This window comes from Emys orbicularis, chromosome 1, assembly GCF_028017835.1.
Source record: "Emys orbicularis isolate rEmyOrb1 chromosome 1, rEmyOrb1.hap1, whole genome shotgun sequence".
Lineage (NCBI taxonomy): Eukaryota > Metazoa > Chordata > Testudines > Emydidae > Emys > Emys orbicularis.
The window spans coordinates 213754507-213779943 of NC_088683.1; the positions used below are offsets into that span (position 1 = coordinate 213754507).

Consider the following 25437-nt stretch of genomic DNA (forward strand, 5'->3'; position numbering starts at 1 on the left):
CTGGGGGTGTGGGCTGGAGTCGTGGGGATGCTCCCAGCCCCCTGCCCTGAGCAGCTCACGGCAGGGGGCTGGAGGGGATATGCCCTGATTCCACCCTCCTTCCCCAAGGCCCCGCCCCCACCTCCGCTTCTTCTCCGGAGCAGCAAGCACAGCTGCGGCTCCAACCCCGCTTCTCCCCCTCCCTCTCCAGGGCCATCAGCTGTTCGGCAGCAGGGAGGGAGAGGACAAGGTGCAGGAACCCATCACGCTGGGGGAAGAGACAGGGGAGGAGGGAGCTTGGCTGCCAGTGGAGGCTGCCCTGCAGCAGCAGCCGGCAGGACCAAGCTTCTGCCCCCTGCCCCCGCAGGAGAGAGCGGTGGGTGGAGAAGAGCAGGCTGGGCCGGGCAGGATTTTTAATGGAATGCTGCTGCCTGCCGGGGTCCCAGCCGCCAGCCCCACCCAGCCCGGGGACCGGCGGCCAGGACCCCGGCAGGCAGCAGCGTGCCATTTAAAATCGGCACGTGTGCCATAGGTTGCTGACCCCTGCTATAGAGTCTCTAGGGAACTTCCTGATTGATCTTGTCCTCTGCAGTTAGACTGTCATGGCCCTGCGGACACACTTTCACTGAAGTGTAAGGCTCTTTCACTGAAGTGTAAGGCTTTGGAAAGAGAGCAGGTAAGTGCATGGGTTGATTGAGATGAAACCAGGATACGACCTTTGGTAGAAACTTGAGGTGCAGGCACAGGGAGACTTTGTCCTTATGAAACGTGGTGAAAGGGGGGGTGTCTGCCATCATAGCTCCAAGTTCACCTACCCTTCTCGCCAAACTAATAGCCAATAGGAAGGTCGCTTTCATGGAAAGGAGGGACAGAGCATGATGCTAATGGCTCAAAGAGCAGTTTCATTAATGCAGCTAGAACAAGGTTAAGGTCCAACTGGGAGGCGACAGGTTGTATGGGTGGTAAAGTCCTCAGGAGACCTTTCCAAAACCTGAGAGTCAACAGATGTGTAAATATGGAGTGTCTTTCCACGGGAGGGTGAAAGGCGCTGAAACCTGCATGAGAGAATTGAGGCCGAGTCCCGACATCTTCCAGGAGAGCAGGTAGTCCAAAAGAAGGGGAATGTCCACTTCCTCCAGGGAAAGCCCATTCTGCTGGGCACAGGAGGTGAAGCGTTTCCTCTTGACCCGATAAAACCATCTCGTGGACTCTTTCCTATTGCTCGAAAGGATGACGAACTCCCAATGAACACTCCTGTTCTAGAGAAGTTGCCTATCCAAATACCAAGTTCTGAGGTGATGCATCTGTGTATCAGGATGTCTGATCCTATTGTGTTGCGTAAGCAGTTCTGAGAAAGCAAAGGACGGGCCAACGTGCGGAGATTGGGAAACCAAAGTCGCCATGGCCAGAACGGGGTGATCAGAATGACAGTGGCCCTCTCCTGCCTGATCCTGTGGAGGACTTGTGGGAGGAGTGGAAGGTGTAGTTGATCTGGTCCGACCAGCAGAGGATGAGACCATCACCTTGACAGTGGATAACGACACCCCCCTTTGAGCAGTATGTGCTGCATTTGTTGTTGACGTGGGAGGCAAAAGGGTCTGGTCGGAGTCCCCCATTGGCTGAAGAGGTCATTTACTATGGAGTTGTGAAGCTCCCACTTGTGATCAGCAATGACTCTTCAGCTGAGTCTGCAATTACATTCTGAGTCCCTGGAAGATAGGTTGCCGACAACAGGATCTTGTGGGCAATGCACCAATCCCATAGATTGACCACTTCCCTGCACAGAGCAGTCAACCTTGTGTCCCCTTGTTTGTTGATGTAATAAACAATGGTGTTGCTGTTAAGTACATGATGGGAGTGAATGGAAAATAGAAATGCTTGACAGACTTGTCGTACCACCCAGAGTTCCAGAATGTTGATGTGCATCCTGGTATCCCAAGGTCTCCACGTCCCTTGTGTCATGTGTTCTTCAATGTGTGCTCCCCATCCTGTGAGGGATGTGTGTCTGATGATTGTTCTGTCCAGGGAGGATGGGAGAAAGGGGATCCCTGTAGAGACCTGCTGTGGGTCTGTCCACCACCGGAAGGAAGAGAGACTGTGAGCATACGGTCCATAACATGTCGTGTAGGTAAATAGACTCTCTGAGGCCACATCTGTAGACTGCGAAGGTAGTGATGTACATGCAGACTGCCATGTGGCCAAGAAGGGATAAGCAAGTTCTGACTGGGACAGACGAACTGTTGACTACCCAGAGAACGAGTTCCTGCAGAGTCTGGAATGTGTCCCTTGGTAGGTAAGATCAGGGTGTGACCAAGTTGATGGAGGCCCTTATGAAGTCTAAGGACTGTGTGGGAATCAGAGTTGATTTTTCCATGTTGATGCTGACTTCCAGGGACAAAAGGAGTCAGAGCAACATGGAAGTTGAGATTCTCTGTATCATGCTGCTAGCAGCCAATCATCAAGATAGTGGAAAATAAGGACTCCTGAGCATCGGAGGTGGGCTGCTATGACAGAAAACTTTGATGAAGACTCAGGGAGCAGTGGTGAGTCCAAAAGGAAGGACCCTGTACTGAAAATGCTAAAGGCCCACCATGAACCTCAGAAATCTTCTGTGGGCTGGATGGATGTCTATGTGAAAATAGGCGTCCTGCATACTGAGAGCCATAAACCACCTGCCTTTTCCTAGAGATGGTATGATGGCTGCTAAGGCGAAACTTGGGCTTGTGGATAAAGCAGTTGAAGTTATGGAGATCCAGGATAGGCCTCCACCTCCCCTTCTTCCTATGTACCAAAAAGTAAGGTCTGGTCTTCACTATAGGGAGATCGACGCTGCTGCAATCAATGCAGCAGGGTCACAATTTAGTGGGTCTACTGAAGACCTGCTAAATCGATGGCAAAGTGCTCTCTGGTCAACCCTGGTACTCCTCCTCTCCGAGAAGAGTAAGGGAAGTCAACGGGAGAGTGTCTCCTGTTGATGCAGCACAATGAAGACACCGGGGTAAGTCGACATAAGCTATGTCGACTCCATCTACGTTATTCACATAGTTGGAGTAGAGTAACTTAGGTAAACTTACCCTGGTAGTGAAGACAAGCCCCACATCTAATAGAACCCTGTGCCCTGATAGTTCGGAGGAACGGGCTCTATCCCTCCTTTTTGCAGTAAGGGGTCTACTTCCAGTGCCAGGATCCTGTCGTGAGAGTGGTCCCTGGAAAGGGATCGGGGTGTGGGATGTGGATGAGGTAGCATGGTGAACTTGACTGTATAGCCATAGTGGATGACATCCAGGACCAACTTGTCAGCTGTTATTGAGCTCCAGGCTAGTAGTAAGAGTGCTAGATGACGCCCAAAAAGGGTGGGTTGGTTGCATGGCAGTAGGCATGGTGGTTGACAGCTCTCCAGTGGCACGCAAAAATATTGTTTCTGAGCAGTTTGAACACTGCGAAGGTAGGCCTGGAGGGCGGGGTCGTAGGGTCTTCTGGCAATTACGAGGAGGTTCATCTGGCCTCTGGTGGAAGAAATGGGGGTTCCTGAATCACTGTGTAGGCGGCAGAATTTCCACTTGGGGCAGGTGGAGAGATACCCAGCGATCAAAGTGCGACTCTGGCACCCCTGAGGGAGTGGAGGGAATCATAGGTCTTCTGATTAAACAAGTGTGATTCATCAAAAGGAAGGCCTTCAGTGGTATTCTGCACCTCTCTGGGGAAACCAGATGACTGCAGCCATGATTCTCTCTGCATGACTATGTCCATGGCCATCGAGTGTGATGAGATCTACAGCATCCACGGCTGACTGTAGTGCTGTTCTAGCCACCAGCTTGTCCTACTCCAGGACAGACTGGAAACATGCTCCATCTTGCTGAGGAAGCTTTTCAACAATGTCCTCCAATTTACCGTAGTTAAGGAAGTCATATTTGACCAACAAGGCCTGGTAGTTTGAAATACAAAATTGGAGGCTTGCTGAAGAGAAGACCTTGCTTCCCAGAAGGTCTAAGTTTTTACCCTGATCTGTTGGGGGTAGAGCACAGGTGTTGCTGCCTGGACCATTCCATTGCTGCTTGTACCTGGAGGGAATTGGGTAGACGTATAAAAAAAAGAAACTCCAACCCCTTCGCTGGTAGTATCTCCTGGTCTGCCCCTTCGGGGGTAGGACTGCAAGTGGCTGGGGTTTGCCACACTGTTCAGGCTGGATGGAGAATGGCATCATTGATCAGTAGAGCAACCCTGCTCAGTAGTGAGAAATGAAGGATGTTCAGGAGCTGGTGCTGCTTGTCTTGTACTTCCTCCAGTGGAATATGATGTTTGTCTTCCACTGTTCGCAAGAACTCTTGGAATTGCTGAAAGTCATCTGGAAGCAAGGGGGAGGCTGAAGTTGCTGCAGCATCTGGAGAGGACAATGGGAAACACTATATCTGGCGGAACACGACCGAGTGGTTTGTCCTCCATAACCAATTTGGAGTGCCTGGTCAAGGGCGTCACAAGCAGGGATGGGCAAAGCCTCCCTCACCAAACAGGCGCATTCTCAGGGTGGGTACTGGGGCCAGAATCCCCAATAGGGCCAGCAAGACGGATCCGGCATATGTTGCAGAGGGCCCCATGGGGAGGGCAAACTTCCTTGTTGGTGGAGAAGAGGGTACTGACACACCACTGGCGATCCTTTCAGATACTCGTATTGGCGGTAAGGAACTGGTGGCCCTTGTACTCCATCAGAATCCTCCAATGAGGAAAACTCAGATCCTGGTCCAATGGTGGTACTGTTGGAGACGGCAGAAGCGTGTAAACCACAGGAGAATGTGAGTGAAAGCATGACCCGACTTTGGCAAGTCCTACATAGGAGATCAGGCTTCCCTAGGTGCGGTTTGCAGAGGAAAGCATGGAGATCTCAGTTCCCTTAGGGGAAACTGCTCATGTGGCACTGGTGCTTTCTCCCATCACCCCAGCATTAAAGGTACCCATTCCATAGCTGAAATTGAGTGCATGCGGGTCTCGGTACCGGCGGGTCTGCCAGTCTGTGCGATTTCTTGTCGTGCTTGTATGCTCTGGAACGTGCAGCCTCTCTGTGGCTGGAACTTGTGGGAGGTGTATCATCCTTCTTTGTTTTGGAGAAAGACTTACTGCCATACTTATACACATGCTTCCTTGCCTCCCGACTAGGCCCCAGCACAGGGTCCATAACCCTAACCCGGGTCCGACTGAGGCCTCATGGCGACTTCCATGAGGTGCTTCTTGAGGCGGAGAGCCCGGCCTTCTCAGGTATGGCTTGGGAAGGACCAGCAGATACTGCACCTGGATGAAATGTGGGCTTCTCCCAAGCAGTAGAGGCAGCATTGGGGCTAGTTGCTGACCGAAAACGAACGCGGGCAAGAAGCGCAGATCTTGAAACCTGAAATCTTTGGCATAATCCAGTACCAGCGTGTGGAAGCTGGTGGGACCAGTCAACAGATTCCCCTGAATTCCCAGTCCTAATAAAACTAAACTATGTTTAAAAAAAAAAGTAAAACAATAGACGCAAACTAACTATACACAATTCTGAAACTTTTTTTTTTTTTTTTTTTTAAAGTATGTCAGACGAGAGGACACTAGCAACTCCAACTTGGCTTCAGACCATGCAGTGATGAGAAGGAACTGGGGACGCAATTGGTCTGTCCAGCCCTTTATAATCTTGGATGAAACCATGAGGTGAAGCAAAGGCTCATGCGTGGACCAATGGACACTAGTACTTCCAAATTCTCTGGCTCCAGACGCATGGCACGCATGCGTAAACCCACCCTCGGTGGAATACAATAGGAACCATTACTCGAAATACTATTTAGTTTAATTTAAAATCAGTTCTGAGTGAAATTCAAAGTTGTAATATGAATCTGCATTAAAGAATGAGTTTAAAAAAATTTAGGACCAGACAAATGGAAGAATGATACATCCACAAGGATAACAATAAATAAATATACTGAGGGAGATAAACTGTGAAAGAATACTGTTATGTCCAAACTAAGAACTTGACAAGTTTCAAGTAGTATCATTCTGTGGCAAATAATTTTTCATTCTCTTCCTAAATCCTTTGTCTTCTTACTTTATTCAAGCACTATGAGATGGTTGTTATAAAATCCAAACATTTTCTTTATTTAAATCCCTTCTGAAGACTCACTTTTTCCATTTTGCTCACAGTAAGTCAATCATTTTTAAAGGTTTATTTTATGTGCATATGCTAATGGCTAAGTAACCAAGAGTTTATTGCTGCACTGTTTGTTACCTTCAGTGGTTGTGACATGTCTAATTATTAAGCCATGATCCTAACCTGATATGCACCACCCACAAAGAGCCTCTTTAAGTCAATGGGACTTGGCACAAGCACTGCGGTGTGCCGGCACAAATTTTAGTGCACAATCAAGGCCCTATATTGTAAATTCTGTGGGGGAAGGATTATGTCTTATTGTTTACAGCCCCTAACACTCTCTTGGGTATTCTAATACTACGTCTGCTTTCAAATTCAGGAACTCCAGCATTTTACTTTATTTTGATAGCTTGGTGACCTGGAATTAAATGATAATGCCATATAATAAGCTGGAACTGTACAAAAGAAACAAAAAGTTCAACATAATTGTTTCTTTCCATTTCAGAAGTTTAAGTTACGAATTTGTTCGCCTTCTAGAGAAAATGACTTAAGTTACTCGAAACTAACCGTAGGAAGTTAAGTCGCTCCTGTACTTCTTGCACATGACTGTATCTACTTCCTGGTCTTACAGTTTGTGGATCATACTCTCCATGCTCTGCAAATTTAAGAAGTTTTATTAAGCAATACATACAGAAAACAGACGCTGATTCTAAGGAATACTTAAGTCTTGTTGCTCTGCAGCGAACCAAACCAATTTTAACAAAAGTGATTCATAAATCTGTAGTAAAACAATCTTCAGAGATCTGCTCAGAATCAATCATTAAAGATTAAATTAAGACAGACTTTCAAAAATGCTTGGCCTACGATTAGATCCGCCAACTGTATTTTTGCTTGTAGATGTGTAGGCTTGTCTTTCATTATGAACAGAATATTAAAATATTCAAGAATACTGCATTCTGCTCACTCAGACAGCCGAATTTCTCCATCTTTCAAACTCTTATTTCTTTGAAAAACAAAGTAAGCAGAGAAGAAATCCTGTATACTGGATATATGCAGGAGCGGCGCCAGGGTTTTTGCCGCTCTAGGCGGTAGCACTCCTCCTCTGAGCATTCAGTGGCGGGGGTCCTTCCGCTCCGCGTCTTCGGGGCACTTCAGCGGCGGGTCCCGGAGCGAGTGAAGGACCTGCCGCCAAATTTCTGCTGAAGACCCGGAGCGGAAGGACCCCCCGCTGCCAAATTTCTGCCGAAGACGGCAAAATGCCGCCCCCCCAAATCCTGCCGCCCTAGGCGACCGCCTAGGGTCGCCTAGTGGAAGCGCCGGCCCTGGATATATGGTTGATAGGTTACCCGGCAATGTTGAAATTTTAACAATACTGTAACCAGCCTTCATTGTGGCAAGATTTTTTTCCAGAATTATATCACTTTAAAATTAAAAGGAAGTTGTCTATATATAAATTTAAAGAAAATAATACCACTTCCTCAGTTACTAACACTTAAGATTACTAAAAGTAAAATTTGAAAAACTAAATTTATTTTTCACCATTTAGGATACTATTTGCTGCTTTTCATAAAGTTATCCAAGCTGCAGTGGAAAAAAATAAGAGGTATAAATGGTTAAAATAATGGAGGATGGACTTGTGGTTAAAGCACGAGCCTGGGTCTTAGAAGACTTGGATACAATTGCCAGCTCTGCCACAGATTTCCAGTGACCGCAGGCAAGTCATTTAATCTCTGTGACTCAGTTTGTCATGTGTAAAATAGAAAGTATTATTCTCCCTTTCTCCAACCCTTTGTATGTTTTTTCTTTATAGACTGTAAGATCTTTATAGCAATGACTATCTCTTACCACGGGTTTCTGCGGTCACTAAACAAACAGGGCCACCATCTCTGGTGGGTCCTGCTGACACTACTCTATTACTATTGTTGCTATTAACTGTATTGTGCTAGAATATAAATGCCCCCGTCAGGAATTAATGCACTATCATTTTAGGCACTGTAAAAACCTCAGATACACAGTCCCTGCCCCAAAGAGCAATAGATGACAATACTACTACTTTAATTATATTCATAGTATTAACTTTTCTGTATCACCTGTTTCTAGCCCATTTCACTTCCTAGTAAATATTCTCCATCATAATGTTTGGGTTCGTGGTACTGTTGAAGATTTAACTTAAAAAAAAATTGAAATATTTTTATTTAAATAAGGTTTTGTAAGAACCCCCTAGCTTTGTAAATGATAACTGGGTGTATTTGTGTGGGCCTGTATAGCCATCATAAAATTAGATTACATTCAGAGCAGAGCTCTTTGATGAAAGGACTGTCTTTTTACTATGCTTCTGTACAGTGCCTACCATAATGGGGCTCTAATCCTTGAATGGAGCAGCTAAAAGCTACTACTGAACATGTGTTAGCCACAAATGCATAACTTCATTATAATCCAGAGAAATAACTGGGCTAAATCTGACAAATAACATGGATTACTTTTGACAAATGTGACAAGAATGGGAAATTGTGTCATGTTAGCCAGTCTATGCAATTCACATACAGCAGAACCCCGTTTATCCAATCTAACTGGGACGGAAGCCACATCAGATAATCAAAAATTCGGATAACCCGGAGAATGGGTAAGTGCAAGGCTGCAGCACCACCTAGCTGCCACAGGAGAGATTGCCTGCTTCTGGACCTGTGTGCACTGGTTGTTTGGTTAATACTGAGAGCCAGATAATGAAGAGACGTATAAACGGGGTTCTACTGAATTGTAAAGATACAAAATAAATTTCCTATTGCTTCTAGGAGAAAAAAAAACAAATTTATAGATCCAATAGCCAATGCATACTGCAAATGGTTCAGAACTGGGAGAAAGGAACTGTCTGAAAAGACATCATCTATGAATGTGTGAAAAAAAGGTACACCAATTTAAAAACTAGTCATTTTAGTCAAGAATTTCAGGTACTATACCTGTCCCTGCCAATTTCTGTGGTTTCACAATCACATTCCATTATTTTAAAAAAAGGATTCTTTCCCTACCTTGTTGCTTTGTGAAAGACCCATGCAAACAGGTGAAACTGAATATACACAAGAGCACTATCAAATACACAAAATAAATTAAAGAAAGAAAACTGTATTTTTCCCATTCCATTATAGTAATCCCAGATGTTATTTGTAACAGCAGCAGATTTAAAAAAAAAAAAAAATCTATACAAAAGTGTGATTTTTATAGTCTAGTAAATTTATCACTGGGAATAGGTGTGTGAAATGTTACATTTAGGAAGTAAATGCTGAATAAATTCTACACTTTTCCATGTCTGAAATTCAACTGTTAGTTTTCTTACCTTGGGCTCAGTCATTTGGACGTTCCCTATTGCTCCCACACTTTCCCTTGTCTCACTGGCTATTCTTGAGAAAGATCTTCTGACAGAGAAAAGGAATAATCTCGAGGTACAGATTTTATTTTTCTGAATTTCCCTCGTTTCCATTTTCTGTTTCATTCTCCCTTAATTTCTCTTCTTTCCTTTTCTTGATTTCCCCACTCAGTTCTGCTTTCTGTCCCTCTATGCCTCTGCTTTCTGTCCCTCTATGCCTCAGCATTTTAGTTCAGCAGTTCAACTCAGCTAGAAAGTTTAATTTTCCAGCCAACCAAGAATAAATAGGTTCTCAGGCAAAACTTTACACTCTGATAATTAAAAAAAAAAAAAAAGTCTAGAATATAAATCAATCTGTTGGGGAGTAAAAAACGCATCTACCCGAATCACTACAGAGTAATACTGAAGCCCCTAGGCCAGGTAAACATCAGGCACATGACAGAAGAAAATGCCAAGGAACATGAAAAATTTAGATAAACAATTTATTTCAAAGAAAAGACAACTATACATAAAACCTACTCAGTCACATGCTAAAATCAAGAGAATAAAAATGAGACACCTGGCACATAAGTTCAAAAAAGCACACAGCAGCTACAGACCCTAAAACAAAACAAAAGGAAGTAAAATCCTTAGTTGTAAAGTCTCAGAGGGCATGTGTACCAAAGAATAAAAAGGGAACCAGGAAAGTAGGTAGTAATTCAATATGGCTAAAAGATAAATTTAGAGCAACTATTCAAGCCAAAGAGAAATCCTTCGAAATTTAGAAATCTAACCATAGTGAAGCCTATAAACAGAAGTATAAATATAGCAAGCAATATGTAAGGGGAAAATCAGGAGGACTAAAATGAATGTTGAAGGTCATATAATTAAAAGATACAAAAATGAAGAAATTCTTTAACTACATCAGAAGTGGGAAACCTGGAAAAGAATTTGAGAGTCTGCTAGATCAGCAGGGAACAATTAAGGAAGATAAGGACATTGCTGAGGAGCTAAATTATTTCTTTCACTCAGCCTTCACCGAAGAGGATGTTGGGGAAATACCTACCACAGACTTACTTTTTTCCAATAATAAAGATAAGGTACTGTCAGAGATTGAGGTGTCAGAAGAAGACGTGCTAGAACATACTAATGCCTCAAAAGACAATGAGTCAGATAGTATACATCCAAGAGTTCTAAAGAAAATCAAGAATAAAATGGCTAAACTACTACGAAAAATGTAAAAAAAGATATTTTATCAGAGAACTGGATGACCACAAATGCTGTACCTATATTTTATAAAGGCTTGAGGAGTGGCCAGAGGACTTATAGACTAGTAGGCCATGCATATTTGCCTGGTAAAACATGTTGAAATAATTATATATTACTCCCGAGGGAATTCTATGCCAAAAATTAAAAATTCTGCAACAAAAAAATAAAAATTCTATGCACAGTATTTTAAAACTCTTCAAAATTCTGCATATTTTATTTGTGAAAATAACAATAGAATGATTTTCAATTATTTGCTGATGAGTATTTTGAAATTACCAACATAATTGAAAATGGTGTGATTATATTGTTATTGCATTTAATCACATTTAATATAACATTTAATTTCAGAAAGGGGAACTACACAAAAATGAGGTTAGTTAAACAGAAATTAAAGGGTACAGTGCCAAAAGTGAAATCTCTGCAAGCTGCATGGAAACTTTTTAAAAGCACCATAATAGAGGCTCAACTTAAATGTATACCCCAAATTAAAAAACACAGTAAGAGAACCAAAAAAGAGCCACCATGGCTAAACAACAAAGTAAAAGAAGCAGTGAGGCAAAAAGGCATCCTTTAAAAAGTGGAAGTTAAATCCTAGTGAGGAAAATAGAAAGGAGCATAAACACTGGCAAATGAAGTGTAAAAATACAATTAGGAAGGCCAAAAAAGAATTTGAGGAACAGTTAACCAAAGAGTCAAAAAGTAATAGCAATTTTATTTTAAAAAGTACATTAGAAGCAGGAAGCCTGCTAAACAACCAGTGGGGCCACTGGATGATCGAGATGCTAAAGGAGCACTCAAGGACAATAAGGCCATTGCAGAGAAGCTAAGTGAATTCTTTGCATCAGTCTTCACGGCTGAGGATGTGAGGGAGATTCCCAAACCTGAGCCATTCTTTTTAGGTAACAGATCTGAGGAACTGTCCAAAATTGAGGTATCATTAGAGGTGGGTTTGGAACAAATTGATAAATTAAACAACAACAAGTCACCATTGTCCTACTACCCCACCCCTCCCCACCCAGCTGGGACTACTATCCTTGGGTGGCCAGGGTGCCACCCAAGGATAGTGATTTACCTCTCCCTAGGCTGCCGGATCAGGGAGCCCGGGGAGGGGGTGAGTGAACACTGGTGCAGCTTCTCTTTGCTTCCCCACAGAAACAATTTTCTGCAGAAAGTAAAGAGAATCTGCATGGAGACTTAGCGCAGAATTCTCCCAGGAGTAAATATACATTAACAAAACATCCAGAAGATCATGACACCAGCATGGTTTCTACAACAGAAAATCATGTTTCACGAATATTAAAATTCTTTATACATCAGAATAAAGCAGTGGATAAAGGAGAAAAACTGGTTACCTACCTTCTCATAACTTTTGTTGTTTTGAGATGTATTGCTCATGTCCATTCCATTCTAGGTGTATGTGCGCCCACGTGCACAATTGTCAGAGATTTTTGCATTAGTAGTATCCGTAGGGTTGGCAGTAGCGCTCCCTTGAGAGCCACGCTCAAGCATCGGTATATCAGGCACCGCCAGCCCTATGCCCTCTCAGTTCCTTTTGGCGGGCAACTCTGACAGAGAGGCAGCAGGGCAGGTAATAGATTGGACATGAGCAACACATCTCAAAGAGCAACAATTACGAAAAAGTAGGTAATCGTCTTTTCTTCTTCGAGTGCTTGCTCATGTTGATTCCAGTCTTGGTGACTCACAAGCAATGCCAATGGAGATGGGCTCAGAGTTCAGTCTTGCATCTTGCAGCCCTGCTCTGGAAAAGCCAGCATCATTCTGGGCCTGCTGAGTAAGTGCATAATGGGACAAACACGTGGACAGACGACCCGGTAGCAGCTCTACAGATCTCTTAGATCGGCACCTGAGCCAACAAGGCTGCTGACTACGTTTGCGCTCTAGTTGAGTGCACCTTGACTATCACCACTGCAGGCACTTTCACCAGCTTGTAGCAGTATTGGATGCAGGCTGTGATCCAGGACAAAATCCTTTGAGCAGAAACTGGTCAATCTTTCATCCTGTCTGCCACCGCAACGATCAGCTGTGTTGACTTGCGAAACAGCTTTGTCCTGTCAATATAGAAGGCCAACGCCATCCTGACGTCCAGGGCATGCAACCTGCATTCCTCTTTGGCTTTATGGGGCTTCGGGAAGACGACCGGTATGTGTATGTTCTGGCCGGTATGAATCTGGACAACTACGTTGGGCAGGAACGCCGGGTGCAGCCACAACTGGACCATATAGGGTAGTTCTGAAGTAAACGCCATGATCTCACACACCCTGCGGGCAGACGTAACCGCAACTAGGAACGAAACCTTCCAGGAGAGAAAGAGAAGAGAGCAGGAAGCCAGAGTTTAGGCGGGAGGCCCCATGAATCTCAACAGCACGAGATCCAACTTCCAGGGAGGAACAGGGTCCTGGATGTAAGGGTAGAGATGCTCCAGACCTCTCAAGAACTGGGCCGTCACATCGTGAACAAAGACCGACCTGCCTTGGAACGGAGGGTGGAAAGCCGAAATAGCGACCAGGTGGACCCTTATTGATGGCAGAGACAAGCTCTGAAGTTTGAGGTGCAGAAGGTAATCCAGGATCACCTGCAGCGAGAACTGCTCAGCCTGGACACATCGTTCCGAAGCCCAGCCACGTGAACCTTTCCCACTTGGCCAGGTAAGTTGCTCTGCTGGAGGACTTTCTGCTACCCACCAAGACCTGCTGAACCCAGGCTGAGCACTCCCGCTATCCCACATTCAGCCATGCAGTAGCCACGCCAACAAGTGCAACGCCTCCAGGTTATGATAGTCCTGGGACAGCAGGTCCAACCAGAGAGGTAGCTGCAGCGGAGCGGCTACCGAAATTTCCAGCAGCGTGCCGAACCAGTGTTGGCAAGGCCACTCAGGGACTATCAGGATAACCTTAGCCATGTCTTGTTTGATCTTCACGAGGACTCTGTGGATCAATGGCACTGGTGGGAAGGCATACATCAGGCCCCCCCAACCAGGGGAGCAGGAAAGTATGTGACAGGGAACCCCCATCCATTCCCCCGAGTGAGCAGAACATGTGGCATTTCCTGTTCTGATGAGGCGAGAACAAGTCCACCTGGGGAGTTCCCCAATTTCGGAAGATCATACTGACCGCCTCCAAGTGGAGCGACCACTCGTGGCGAGACAAGAAGGTCCTGCTGAGGCGATCTGCTAACACATTTCTGGTCCCAGGCAGGTGCGCGGCTACCAGATGAATGGCATGCCGCACACAGAAGTCCCAAAGGCTGAGAGTTTCTTGGCAAAGTGCGGACAATCTGGCTCCACCCTGCCTGTTGATGTAATACACTGTGGCGGTATTGTCATTCAAGACCTGTACCACCTTGCCCTTCAGGTGGGGCAAGAAAGCCTGGCAGGCCAGGCGAACTGCTTTTAGCTCCTTGGCACTGATGTGAAGGGTCAGTTCGTCTCACAGCCAGCAGGACTTGCGTGCTGAGACTAGGGTCAGTGATGGGGCAGGAGCCGTGAAGGTAACTCCCTGCAATACCAATCCCAGGTTCAACCACCACTGTAGGGAAGACAGGATGTGATCTGGCACCCTGACTACCCGGTCTAGGTTGTGTCTGTTGGGGATGTAAACTGACACCAGCCACCCTTGCAGAACCTGGAGATGGAGCCAGGCATGACTGACCACGTATGTACAGGTGGCCATGTGGCCCAACAACCACAGGCAGGTGGGAGCAATGGTGAGCAGGTGGTTCTTCACATGGGAGATCAGATCCGACATGGCCTGAAAACGAGCCTCCAGAAGGAAGTCTCTGGCTCAAGTGGAGTCGAGAACCTCCCCGATGAACTCTATTTGTTGGTCTGGCCTTAAGATGGCTTTTTGCTCGTTTATCAACAGGCCCAGGAAGGTGGAACACACCAGATCAAGGCTCCTCTGTACTTGTTCCCAAGACCTGCTCTTGATGAGCCAGTCGTTGAGATACGGGAAGACGTGAACCCCTTGACGTCTCAGGTAAGCGGCCACTGGCACCATACATTTTGTGAAGACCCTTGGGGCCAATGAGAGGCCAAAGGGCAGCACCGTGAATTGGAAATGGTGTCCACCCACTATGAAATGGAGGAAACGTCTGTGATCTTGGAATATGGAAATAACCGTCCTTCAAGTCGAGGGCAGCGTACCAGTCTCCTGGATCCAGGGAGAGGAGGACAGAGGCTAGGGAGACCATGTGAAACTTCAACTTCTTGAGATAACTGTTGAGGCGTTGCAGGTCCAGAATGGGTCTGAGGCCCCCTTTTGCTTTTGGGATTAGGAAATAACTGAAGTAGAATCCCTTCCCTGTTATGTCTGGAGAGACTTCCTTCCCCGCCCCCATGTGCAGGAGGTTCTTGACTTCTTGAACAAGGACTTGCTCATGAGGTTTCCTGAAGAGGGACAGGGAGGGGGAGGGGTGACCAAAAACTGCAGGGTGTAGCCTTGAGACACTATCTCCAGCACCCAGCGGTCTGAGGTGACCTGCGACCAGGCTAAACGGTAGGGACAAAGATGGTTGAGGAAAGAACGGAGTGGATCCTGGGAGATGACTGGGGCATCTCTCCCGACCACACCCTCAAAATGAGACCTTCTGGCCCCCGGGGTGCCTTGCCGGACCAGGCTGTGCAGGTGAGTGGGAGGAGGAAGGGCGGCAGCAGCAGCTGAAACTAACGTCTGTCTCTTCTCCTTGCAGACCCTGGACAAGATAGCCAAGGCCTTGGTGGCGGGGGCGGCTAGTGGTCTGAAGTCAGGAGCTGCGCCTCATAACCACTGCCATGTGACCACCCTAGCCACCGAGTCAGCCACGTCCCACACCATTTGGAGGGAGTACTGAGCCGCCGTGGTGCCCTCCTCCACCAGGGGTGCTAAATTCCTGGACCAAACCTTGCGGGAGGGACCACTTCAACTTACGGAGGGAGTCCCATAGAATTTCAACTTATTTCCCTAGAAGGGCCTGATGGTTCGCCACCCGGAATTGTAGGCTGGTAGTTGAATAAACTTTTCCTCCCAAACAGGTCCAATCTTTTGGCCTCTATTTTTGGGAGTTGGGATGGAATGCCATTGTTTATCTTTTTCACCTGCGAGCCCGGGGGAGGGTGAGTGTAAAGGTACTCAAACCCTTTGGCCATGATAAAGTATTTCTTTTCAGCTTTTTTGGAGTGGGAGGGATGTCTGAGGAGTTTGCCAGAGGGCCTTGGCAATTTTGAGGACTCAGTCACGCACTGGTAGTGCGACATGGGCCGGGGTAGAGGCTGATAGGACATTAAACAAGGTCTCTGCCTACTCAGCGATTTCCCCCACCTCTAGGCCCAAGTTCTCGGCCACTCGTCAAAGCAGGGCCTGGTGTTCTTTAAAGTCGTCCGGCGGGCTAGCCCTCGAGGGTCCCGAAACTGCCTTGTCTGGGGACGAAGATGACTATACCACCGGGTGAGGCCCTGGGGCATCTTCCCCCAGTGGGGGAGGGAAGCTTAGGGGTGGGTGCAGTCTCCTCTGCCTTGATCTCCAAGCATACCTCATGCACCGAGCCCGAGGCAGTCGGTGCCACCAGCTATTGCTCTGAGGCGGCGGCCGATGAGTGGTGTGAAGGGGGGCATCACCATGACCGGGACTTTGGCCGTGGCCATGCTGCCAACGTGGTGCTGTCGATGTTGACGCAGCCTCAGGTGCCCATTTGCACCACTGGAGTCTAAGCAAGGGGCTGAACTGCCCTTCCATGCAAAAGAAATTCCCTTCCAGTGACCATGATGGGGCTGTCAACACCTGTGTTTGTCTGCTGACCGACGCCATCTGAGACTGGTGCTGGGGGGACCGGAGACGTGACGGATAGCACTCCCACGGGGTAGGCAACCAGGACCTGCACTGAGAGCGAATGGTCCCGGTAGTATGGAGACCAGTGTCTCCCTCTAGGCGATCCGTATCGAGATGGCGGGGACTGTTATCGCAATGGTGGTGACCAAAAGCAAGCCCAGAGGATCTGGCCTGCAACTCCGGCGATCTGCGACTTGGAGGTGGAGAGCGCTGCTTCATCTTGGGGGAATCGGCAGCGCTCCACTGCCCCCTGAAGGGTCTTAGTGGCTGGTTTGCCCTCGTGGGGAGCCTCTGCCAATTCCTGTGGCACGTGCTGCATTGTAGGCACGGGCAGAGGCCTTAGCTCTCAGAGCCGGCGGAGCTTCTGAAGGTGTCAGTGGGTCAGGGGTTTAGGTCCCATTTCGCTCCCAGGAGTCAGTGATGGACTTTTAAGGGGCTAAAGGCCCCAGCCGGGGAGGCACGAACCCGTAGCTCCGGAGTGACCAGGCGGCCCAAAGTGGGTCCCTTGCCCATTGCCCTTCTTGCCTGGTGCCAGGGAGCGGTGCTTTCTCGCCTTCTTTTTGGGCACCGGCGACAGAGAACAGTGCTGGGCAGAGACTGGTGCCGGGGTGCACTGCACATCAAGGCCGAGGTACTCTGAGTCCTGGCAGGATGGCACGGAAGCCAGATGAAGGGTGGACTCCTTGAGGAGAGACCATAAACGAATATCCCGGTCTGTGTGTGGGGCCGAAAGTTTTTACAAATACGACACATCTCTCATGTGTGATTCCCCCAAGCACTTGAGACAGCTACTATTTTGGTCACTTACAAGCATAGGGCTGTTACAGTCCACGCGGGGCTTAAACTTGGGAGACCAGGGTATGCCCCGCCAGGGGTGAAGTCCCTGCTGGGACTCTAACTTCTAACTACAACTACACTTAACTGCTTAACACTAACTACTATAAACAAGCTATTTACAAGGCCCTAAGGCTCGAAGTCAGTAAAGACGAAAAACCGCTAGCCCTTGCTATGCAAGGAAAGGCACTCCGACTAATCGCCACCGGCGTTAAGAAAGAACCGAGAGCGCATAGGGCTGGCGGCACCCGATATACCGACGCATGAGTGCGGCACTCAAGGGGACGCCACTGCTGACCCTACAGATACCGCTAAGGCAAAAATCTCCAATGACTGTGCACGTGGGCAGGCACACACCTAGAATGGAACTAAAATGAGCAAGCACTCGAAGAAGAACTGGTTAATTTATTTCAACTTTCAAAAGGCCTGAGAAACTAATCACCATTTATTTCTTATGGATCAAAAACTGGCCAAAAGCAGGAAACCAAAAGTGTGGGAATAAATGGTCAACCTTTTGCCATTATAAAAATTGAATAGCAGGGTGCCTCAAGTGTCCATTAATATATTAATGGCTGGGAAAGGGGAAGTGAGCAGTGAGATAATAAAATCTACAGATGACACAAAGTTAGTCAAATTCAGAGGAAACGGGGGAATTTCAGAGAGACCTAACCAAGCTAAGTGAATGGGCTAAATAACAGCAAATAAAGTTTAGTGTTGAAAAATACAAAGTAAAGTACGTTGGAAGGAAAATGAGAAGTACTCAGACACAGTAAAAGGCTCTAAATTAATTGTATCAAGTCTAGAAAGGGATCTAGATGTTACCATGGACAGCTTAACAACCACCTGCACTCAATATACAGTGAAAAAATGTTAGTGTGTATAAGGAACAGAGTAATATGGAAATTGTAATGTCCGTATGTAAATCAATGGTGACTTCTCATCTAGAATATAGTGTGCAATATTGGTTACCTCACCTCAAAAAGGATATTGCAGAGGGGGTTCAAAGAAGGGTAACAAGAAGAATTAGGGGCATGGAAAACACTCATGTGAAGAGAGATTGAAAAGACTGGGTTAGTTCACCTTAGTAAGGAGACAAATAAGAAGGGATATGAAAAAAGACAGTAGGACAGGAGCTTCTGTTCTTCATTTCATAACACAAGAACAAGAGACTGTCAATGGAATTTAAAGGTGACAAATTCAAAACTAATGAAGAAAGAGTACTCAGCTTGTAGTAACTGGAGCTCTTTGACATGTGTTGTCCCTACATGTAAGTGCCCTTCAGGCTGGGCTTACACTCAATGTGCACAGGATCAGGGAATTTTCCCTAGCAATGTCCATTTGGTCCATGGACGCACTTCCCACTTTCCTTGTGCAACATGCCAAGGGTATAAAGGGGGCTGTTAGACTGCTACCATTTTAGTTCCTTCTCCACTTATAGACCCAACTAAGGGAACCGAGGCAGTGAGGCTGGAGGACAGGTAGTGCCAACACGTAAGGACATCTTGAAGAACTCCAGTTATTACAAGATGAAGGAGGAAAGATTACTCAAGTACTTGTCCCTACATGTAGTACATTTCAGGTGATTCACAAGAAGCATCCCTCTTAAAAGAGGTAGGTGCTCAAAGTCCTATGAAGTCTTTAAACAACGATTTGAGGATCTCAGTGACTCAGCCAGAAGCTATGGGTCTATTACAGGAGTCTGCAGGTGAGGTTCTGTAGCCTGTAATGTGCAGGAGGTCAAACTATAGGATCATGATGGTGTGAGAACATAGAGTAGATGTCTACTAGTGTGGGAAACACTAGGAGCTGAGAGGAGAGAGAGCCCCCGTGGATTGAAAAACATAAGTAGTCCACCACACCTGGGATGTCTGATTGCGAAATAGAAATTCCTCATTGACACAAGAGATCATATCTCTCTTCCACTTTCCTCAATAGTGCCTCCTGATAGTGTCCTTTCTATTGCTGCTCAGTATGGCCCGTATATCTGCCAAGCAAGGCCCTCTCTCTGAGTCCAATGTTCATCCAAATACCATGCATGGCTCAGTTGGGATGTTTAGTGCTCCCTTCATCCTGAGGTCTTGCATCAAGGGAAGACAAAGGAGGCCTGGATGACAGTTGCAGCGATATGGGCCCAACTCAGTGCAATGAAAAATGGCCTGTGTCGTGTCTTGCCTGACTTTCCTTAGTACCTTCAGTAACAAAGGGATCAGGGGAAACGCATACAGCCTCCGACCATCATATGAGGAAAGTGTTGCCCAGCACGCCCAGACTGCAACCTGCTCTGGAGCAGAATTTCTTGCACTTTTTGTACATGCCTGACACAAAGAAATCTGTAACCGGGCTACCCCACACCTGAAATACTTCCAAGTAGAGTCTGGCCACAAAGCTCCCATCCAAACACTCTCTGGAGACATATCTGCTTAGGCTGTTCTGAACTCCTGGCAGATGGAGGGCGGTCAGAGCAATCTGCAAAGATATGCATGAGCTATGAAGAGCATACCCCTCTCTACTTGTTAATAGAATGCACCACGTCTTCTTGCCTAATCATACCTGGACTGGCTGGACGTGAATCAGAGGGAGGAACTTCTCACAGGTCCGCGTGACCGCTCTGAAGTCCAACATGATGTGAAGCATAGACTCCTGAGTGGACCATGTCTCTTGTGCTACCTGTCCCACTATATGGGCCCCCCAACCAATGAGGACAGCATGTGCAGTCTGTATTTGCTGTCCTCAGGGAACTGAATGGAATACACACACACCCCTTTCCTTTGTCAGGCAAGGGAGTCCAGAACCTTTTGGAGAACCAAGACTAGCAAGTCAAGACTGCATGTGCCCCTGGTGTACATAGCCCATCGACGCACTCACAGGTATCTGTGGTCATATGACTCAAAAGGGCCAGGCAAGATCTCACAGACATCCAGGTGCTTATCCAGATTTGCTGCATGAGTTCACAAATGGCTAGAAAGCCATTGTTTAAGTAAATACAACCCAGCTGACACAGCATCCAGCTTTGCCCCAATGAACTAGGTCTGTGTCAGTGCCAGGGTAGACTTCTCCAGGTTCACCCTGAGACCCAGCTTCTCAAACAGGTCCAGAAGCATAGCAGTTGCTTTCTGAGTTTCCTGGTAAGATCATCCTTTTAGGAGCCAATCATCCAAGTAAGGACACACGGCTGCCACCTACCAGCAAAAGTGAGCTGCCATCATTGACGTTATTCGGGGGAAACCCTTGGCACAGTCAAGAGTCCGAATGGGAGCACCCAATATTGGTAGTGTTGACTTTCATGTGATGCTTCCCAGGTGTATCCAGGGTTGTATCCTCTGGCCTCCTCAGTGGAAACAGACATAGGGATACCGCTACCTCATCCATCCCCAAATATATGCCCCCAATCCATTGTCGTTACTTGTAAAAGGATCCCCTCCTGCTGTTTTATTTCTTCCTGTAAACTTCCTCTCTCAAAGATTTCATAATCTCTTGATGAGCATTTTGGTTCAGTATGCAAATAGACCTATATTGTGAACAGGATGAAACACAATGACAAGCCAGGGACATAAGTGTCTATTACTCCCGGCCCGGAAAAAAACGATCTGAGGCATGTCACCTCCTGTTTACGTGCCTTGACTTCAAGGCTTTGATAATATTTTTCAGTATAGATACATAACTCATTAAATATTATCCATACATTCATTTCAAAATGATTATGACGACCAGTGGGCTACTGGCTCTCGGTAGAGACCTCAAAGGATACCCGTTGGTGAATTATTGTCCATATTCTTGACCCAGGATTCCCTGAAAAACCCTGTGCCCCTCTGTGCCCTCTGCCAGTTGGCACAGAGGTTCCTGGGTCATATTTCAATGAACCTCAGGTGTGCCAGGTGAATATCCATGTGAAAATCCATGAGATCAAGGGCTGTGAACCATTTCTGATCTAGTGAGGGGATAACTGAAAACAGGGTCGCAATTCTGAACTTCGGGGAACTGAAGGGGTTTCCACCCGAGGAGAAAAATGGGTCTCCGTTCTCCCATTTTTGGGGGGTAACGTGGGGATAGGTCTTCCCCATGTCCTCCTTCTGATGCCAATGACTGCGAGCCTGAGTCCAATGGGGGAGTAGGGGGTGCAGGGGGGAAGACTGCCAGTACCCGAGGAGGCAGCAATGATCTCTCTCTATTCATTGACAGTACTGGTGATAGCCTGCTTCTACCCCACTACCAGTACTGGAAGATGGTATGGCCTTGCCCTTTGAGGAAGTCGCGTTCTGGTCTTTACTGATACCTGATAGTCCTGTAACTTAATATGGGACAGGGACTTCTGTCTCTTCTTGGATGGCGAACTTTCCCTCTTGTGCTTGGGTCTCCCTCCTCATTTGTTCTGTCTGTACTCATCTGAGTCTCTTGGAGCTAACTTTTTTCTCAGGGGCGGGGGGCATTGGGGAGAACAGGATGGAGAGGGGCCCTGGAACTGGCCAGAGTCACACGCAAAGGGGTGCTCCTACCATCTTCAAGCCAATGTACAGGGGTGTCTCCCCAGTCAGTAGCCATCCCTATGAGGAATCTTCGGACTCTGAACTCTCGACTGTCTGTCCCTCCACAGAAACAACTGGCAGATAGTGCATCAGGGAGGGACGTGGGCTTCCCCAGGCAGTACAGACAGGCACTATGACTGTCTGTTACTAGGAAAAGCTTCTGGCAGTATACACAGCTCTTGAAGCTGGGAATCCTTGGACTGCTCTCCCTGTCACTGCTCCGCACCTAGGGCGGGTCCCAAAACTAGGGAACTGAACTCCAACAATCTAACTAAATTGGACTAAAAAAAATTATTGGGGGGGGAGGGAGGAGGGGTTATTTACAGAGAAAGCAGAGGAAGTCAGCACAAACAACGAGGCTCCATTCCAGACCATGAGCAGTGAGATGGAACTGAAATCACCGCCGGTCTGGCAGCCCCCTTCATATCTTCGGTGCAGAGCATGAGGAGAGCAGGGGCACATGCGTGGAACAAGTGGACACTGCTACGGAAAATTCTCCGATCTTGGTGCACGCAGCACATACACAATCTAAAGTGCATTACTCATAGGAACAAGAAGAAGAATGTTTTTTTCACAGACTACATAATTGAACTGTTGAACTCATTGCCAAAGGATGTCAATGAGACCAAAAACACTACAAGATTAAAAGGAACTGGACATTTAGAGGAATAACAAGATTATCCAGGGTTATAATAGTGCCAGCAAATTTCAGGCAAGATTAAGCCTCAAAATTCATGATTTAAGACAATCTCTGACTACTATGGATTAGGAGATCCTTCTTCTGAAGTAACTGGTGCTGGCTACTGCTAGGGACAGGATACTGAACTAGCTGATCCAGTATGGGAACTCCTATTCCAAAAGCTCACTTTATTTTATTTTAGAGGATGACACTACAGCCCCAAAATTGCAACCACAATGTTTTCTTATCAGGCAACCAAATCTAAAGTCTTGTTTGTCCAAAATATGCCTGGTTGGAATTCAATACAAGTAGCAGATACAAGTATTCAGTCTTTAAAATATGCAATTTTCTTTATAAATCAGAAGATTAGACTGAACAATAGGCTACTACCAATTAAATGCTTGTGGGTTTTACATTGTTTTCTGCTAAAATAAATCAGCAATGAGATAGTTTGTGTCCATATTGTTTACCTATCATCTTTTGGTTTCAGAATTTAAAATTCTTTGAGATGAGTGGTTCAGTTCACACCTCTCTATTTTTCAAGCTGTCTGTACACACAGGAAGACACCGCTGTATTGGAATACATTTGTTTAATGTTTTCTTCACAACCATGATGACCAGAATCAGTTTTATTTGCTGATCAAAGCATGAAAGAAATAGGGCTAATTGCACTATGAAGTCCTGCGCAATTCACTATAAATAGCAACTAATTTTGGTGTCGTGAATGCACACAGGCTAAAAGTACCACAACTTTTTTCCTCCAGTTTGACCTATTACCCTGATTTTAATATCGATTTCAACATAAAAAAAAAAAAAAAAAGACTTCATTTTATCATCTGCTTCTCCCATTCCTTTTACCAAAGACAACATGTAACCCATCCTGAATACTTCCCCAGGGAGATTAACTCCTATTTGATAGACCAGAGGCATGTTGAGACACTGAAATCCCAGATTCAATTCCAGATTCTGGAATGAAGTATTCTTCCAGTGGTTACAGACCTTTCTGCCATTGCCTCATTCTTCTTCCCAGCATAGCCAATAGAATATCCCTGTTCGCCTCAACCCCCATCCTCCTATTTAACCCAGTGTCTGTCCCTCTCCCTACCCTGAATTCAAGCCAGGTTGTTACCTCTTCCATGCTGCCTGGGTGCCAGCAGGGGAACTCTGAAAACACAGAAGAGAGTCTCCCTTCTTCTAACATCCCCCCACTGAGCCTGGGCAGACAGTGATTTTCATAGGTTTACAACCTGGCCAAATTTGGGTGGATTTTCACAGGGAAAGTAAAAAAGAACCTCCCTGCCAAATTCCAAGTCCCTGCTCCAAACCACGGAGGCCCTAGAGCTTCCCACTTAACATAAGGAAAACAATTTCTCCTCAACTTCATTCTCAGAAATGGCTGAACTATTTTTGCTGAAATTTTCCAAAAATGTTCAGCCCAAGGAAGACACCAGGCACAAAAAAATTTCAGCGTAAATAGTTGAAGTTTGGCAAAGTTATATGAAACTGGAAACCGCCCTATACAGGAAAGTATTAGACAACCTTAATTATAGGCATTGCTGTCAGCACCACCAATGATATAAAACAAATAAAAATTGAAGGGGGAATTCAAACAGAACTTCAATACAAATTGGTGGCTTAAGTTTGGTGCACAGAATGTGTTCCAAGAAAGAAAGAAAAAAAAAAAAAAGTCTTTGGAGGTCTCCTCATCCAATTACTGAAAGAGGTCAACTTGGCTTTTTTAAAAATCTGACAAGATCAGCCCTATTCAGAATGGTCTGACCCCTAATTTCAAGCGGGTTCATTAATTGCAACTTTTACTATTATTTAAAATGTATGTATCCTGGGATGAACATATACAAGATTTACATATCCGGAACATTTGTTACCCAGTAAGTATTATAATTCTGTGAACCTTTGTACTAATAAGCTAAAAAGGAAAAAAAGTGTTATTGTTTTAAGAGAGCTAAGCTATTCATATAAAACATTAACTTCCTGTGAAGTAAATGTAATGGTACTCTTCTCCATTCCTCCTCTTAGTTCTAGACAAGTATAATCTGTCAAATATCTGCATTTGTGAATATTCAGTACATTCCTCCAGTGGAAGTCTGAAGTTAAGAAACTAACACATTGGACATCCTGAGAATGGTATGTTTTCAACATTCTTATCTTTTCCTTGCTGGAAAGTAATGGATTTTACATAGTTTGTCCTCATTCGGGATTATATATTATCCTAAATTTCAGTTATTTTTTATATATTTATTTATTTTTTTATTTTTTTGAAAGAAGCCACGCATCTCTTCCCCCCCAACCTAAATATTCAGGTAACTTTAAAAGTGCCACACCCATTTTTATAAAGGTTTATGTGCAAAGACTAGCACATATCCCACTCTATTTTACTAGGCAAGACAAAGCCTGAGTTATGTCAGTACATACAGTACATTTTGATAAAGTTATAAACAATTGAAAATAAGCTATTAGAATGGAAGTGCCATCTCTACATTAACTACTGCAGCGCTATAATAAATAATCACTTAAAATAGGCAACACCAGATGAAGAAAAAACAAACTGACTGTGCAATCTCCTTGTCTCTTAAATGAAGGTTGCTCTCAAGACCTTGTGAAAATAAGCTGAGGTAAATCTTGGATAGTAGCACAACTCCAAGAGCTGAGCTCTTTAGATTACAAAGTCAAACACTGAAGAGTTAGGAAATGCCTGAATTAAGGCTGTCTGTGCAACATGAGTAACTTCCTTTTAACAGTTATTTTGTATGTAATTTCTCAAGGGGGGGGGGGGGTTATATAAAAGGAAACAATTTTCTGATGTGCAGCTGTAATAACAACCTCCCTTCCCCCATCAAGTATCATCAGTAAAGTTAGAATCC

The 25437-nt window shown here is 45.8% G+C and overlaps 1 protein-coding gene across 1 annotated transcript in view; it reads right to left on the reverse strand.

Annotated features, from left to right (window-relative positions):
- The window catches only part of USP9X (ubiquitin specific peptidase 9 X-linked), a 219439-nt gene that overhangs the window by 110933 nt on the left and 83069 nt on the right, over positions 1 to 25437 (reverse strand). The window contains exon 15 of the mRNA XM_065423841.1: positions 6656 to 6743. Within this exon, the coding sequence (XP_065279913.1) occupies positions 6656 to 6743 (88 nt within the window). The remainder of the gene's footprint in view (positions 1 to 6655; positions 6744 to 25437) is intronic.